General features: G+C 38.3%; 1 protein-coding gene across 1 annotated transcript; it reads left to right on the top strand.

Annotated features, from left to right (window-relative positions):
• The first annotated feature begins 263 nt into the window (after positions 1 to 263).
• LOC122687558 (keratin-associated protein 6-1-like) lies at positions 264 to 872 on the top strand. Its single transcript, XM_043893124.1, has one exon. The coding sequence runs from the start codon at positions 311 to 313 to the stop codon at positions 584 to 586; it is 276 nt and encodes a 91-aa protein (XP_043749059.1). The 5' UTR covers positions 264 to 310; the 3' UTR covers positions 587 to 872.
• The last annotated feature ends 1119 nt before the right edge of the window (positions 873 to 1991 follow it).

Below are 1991 nucleotides of genomic sequence, written 5' to 3'. Positions count from 1 at the left end.
AGGGCAATTTAAAGATGTCATGGGTAAGGATTTGAGGATGAGACAATTGATTCTGTTAATGACCCACTAACTGGCTCAGATGTGGTGAAACAAAGCATATCTCCTCAATGCTTGTGAAGTCATCCTTAAAACCTATAGTCAACAGATTACTCATATTGGTCCTGAAAAATTAGCCAATAGCATGAGTGTTTGTGGTGATCACACCCACACTGAGGGCATATAAAATGTCCTCTGCAGGGAGGACTGTCCACACTCAAGTGACACTTCTACTCTCCTTCTCTACCCAAGAACAACCTCAACAACCAACACCATGTGTGGCTACTACGGAAACTACTATGGCGGCCTGGGCTATGGAAGCTACGGCTACGGAGGCCTGGGCTGTGGCTATGGCTCCTGCTATGGGTCTGGCTTCCGCAGGCTGGGCTGTGGCTACGGCTATGGTGCCCGCTCTCTCTGCGGAAGTGGCTACGGCTGTGGCGCCCGCTCTCTCTGCGGAAGTGGCTACGGCTATGGCGCCCGCACTCTCTGTGGCTGTGGTTACGGATGCGGCTCTGGCTCTGGCTCTGGCTTTGGCTACTACTATTGAGGATGTCGTAGAAGACTCTCACCCTCCAATTCACGAGTTCTGGACCCCAAAAGTTCTCTGCCTCACCCTCAGATGATGCTCATTGTACATAATACTACAGACTTCTGATATGATTTGCTAAAGGCCTGATATATGTATCTGATGCCACTTGATATCTGGAAGAATATGAAATTCACCTTATGAGCTGATGTTCTTCTTCACATTGAGATGATTTTGGTATAGATTCATTTTAATAATTTTATCCTAAATTTGTTTCTATTTTCCTAATAAATTTTGAACTAATAAACAGGGAGAAGAAAGCTTGTTTCATTTTTGTCTATTTATTATGCACAATCTGCCTTTTATTTTTTGGTTGTTATCAGGGTAACAATTACTTTTCTTTGGGAAATATTTTCCTCAATCATTATTTATTTTTGCTGTACTGATTTCTATATTTGTAACTTCAGAAAAGTCTGTTATGCTAATGATGAGAAAACAGAAAGAGAAATTAAGGAAACAATTCCACTCACCATTGTGGCAAAAAGAATAAAATACCTAGGAATAAATCCATCTAAAGAAACAAAAGACCTATATATTGAAAACTATAAAACATTGATGAAAGAAATCAAAGATGACACAAATAGATGGAGAAATACACTATTTTCATGGATTGGAAGAATCAATATAGTGAAAATGAGTATACTACGCAAAGCAATCTGTAGATTCAATGCAATCCCTATCAAGCTACCAATGGTATTTTTCACAGAAGTAGAACGAATAATTTCACAATTTATATGGAAATACAAAGACCTCGAATAGCCAAAGCAATCTTGAGAAAGAAGAATGGAACTGGAGAAATCAACCTGCCTGAATTCAGACTATACTACAAAGCTACAGTCATCAAGAAAGTATGGTATTGGCACAAAGACAGAAATATAGATCAATGGAACAAAACAGAAAGCCCAGCGATAAATCAACACATCTATGGACACCTTATCTTTGACAAAGGAGGCAAGAATATACAATGCAGAAAACAGTCTCTTTAACAAGTGGTCCTGGGAAAACTGGTCAACCACTTGTAAAAGAATGAAACTAGAACACTTTCTAACACTATACATAAAAGTAAACTCAAAATGGATTAAAGATCTAAATGTAATACCAGAAACTATAAAACTCCTAGAGGAAAACATAGGCAACACTCTCTGATATAAATCACAGCAAGATCCTCTAGGACCCACCTTGCAGAGTAATGGAAATAAAAACAAAAATAAACAAATGGGATCTATTAAACTTAAAAGCTTTTGCACAATGAAAGAAACTATAAGCAAGGTGAAAAGACAGCCTTCAGATTGGGAGAAAATAATAGCAAACAAAGCAACTGACAAAGAATTAATCTGAAAAATATACAAGCAAGTCATGCAGCTCA

Source organism: Cervus elaphus, chromosome 31 (genome assembly GCF_910594005.1).
Source record: "Cervus elaphus chromosome 31, mCerEla1.1, whole genome shotgun sequence".
Lineage (NCBI taxonomy): Eukaryota > Metazoa > Chordata > Mammalia > Artiodactyla > Cervidae > Cervus > Cervus elaphus.
The sequence above is the reverse complement of the archived record's forward strand: the minus strand, read 5'-3'. Positions and strand labels throughout refer to the sequence as shown.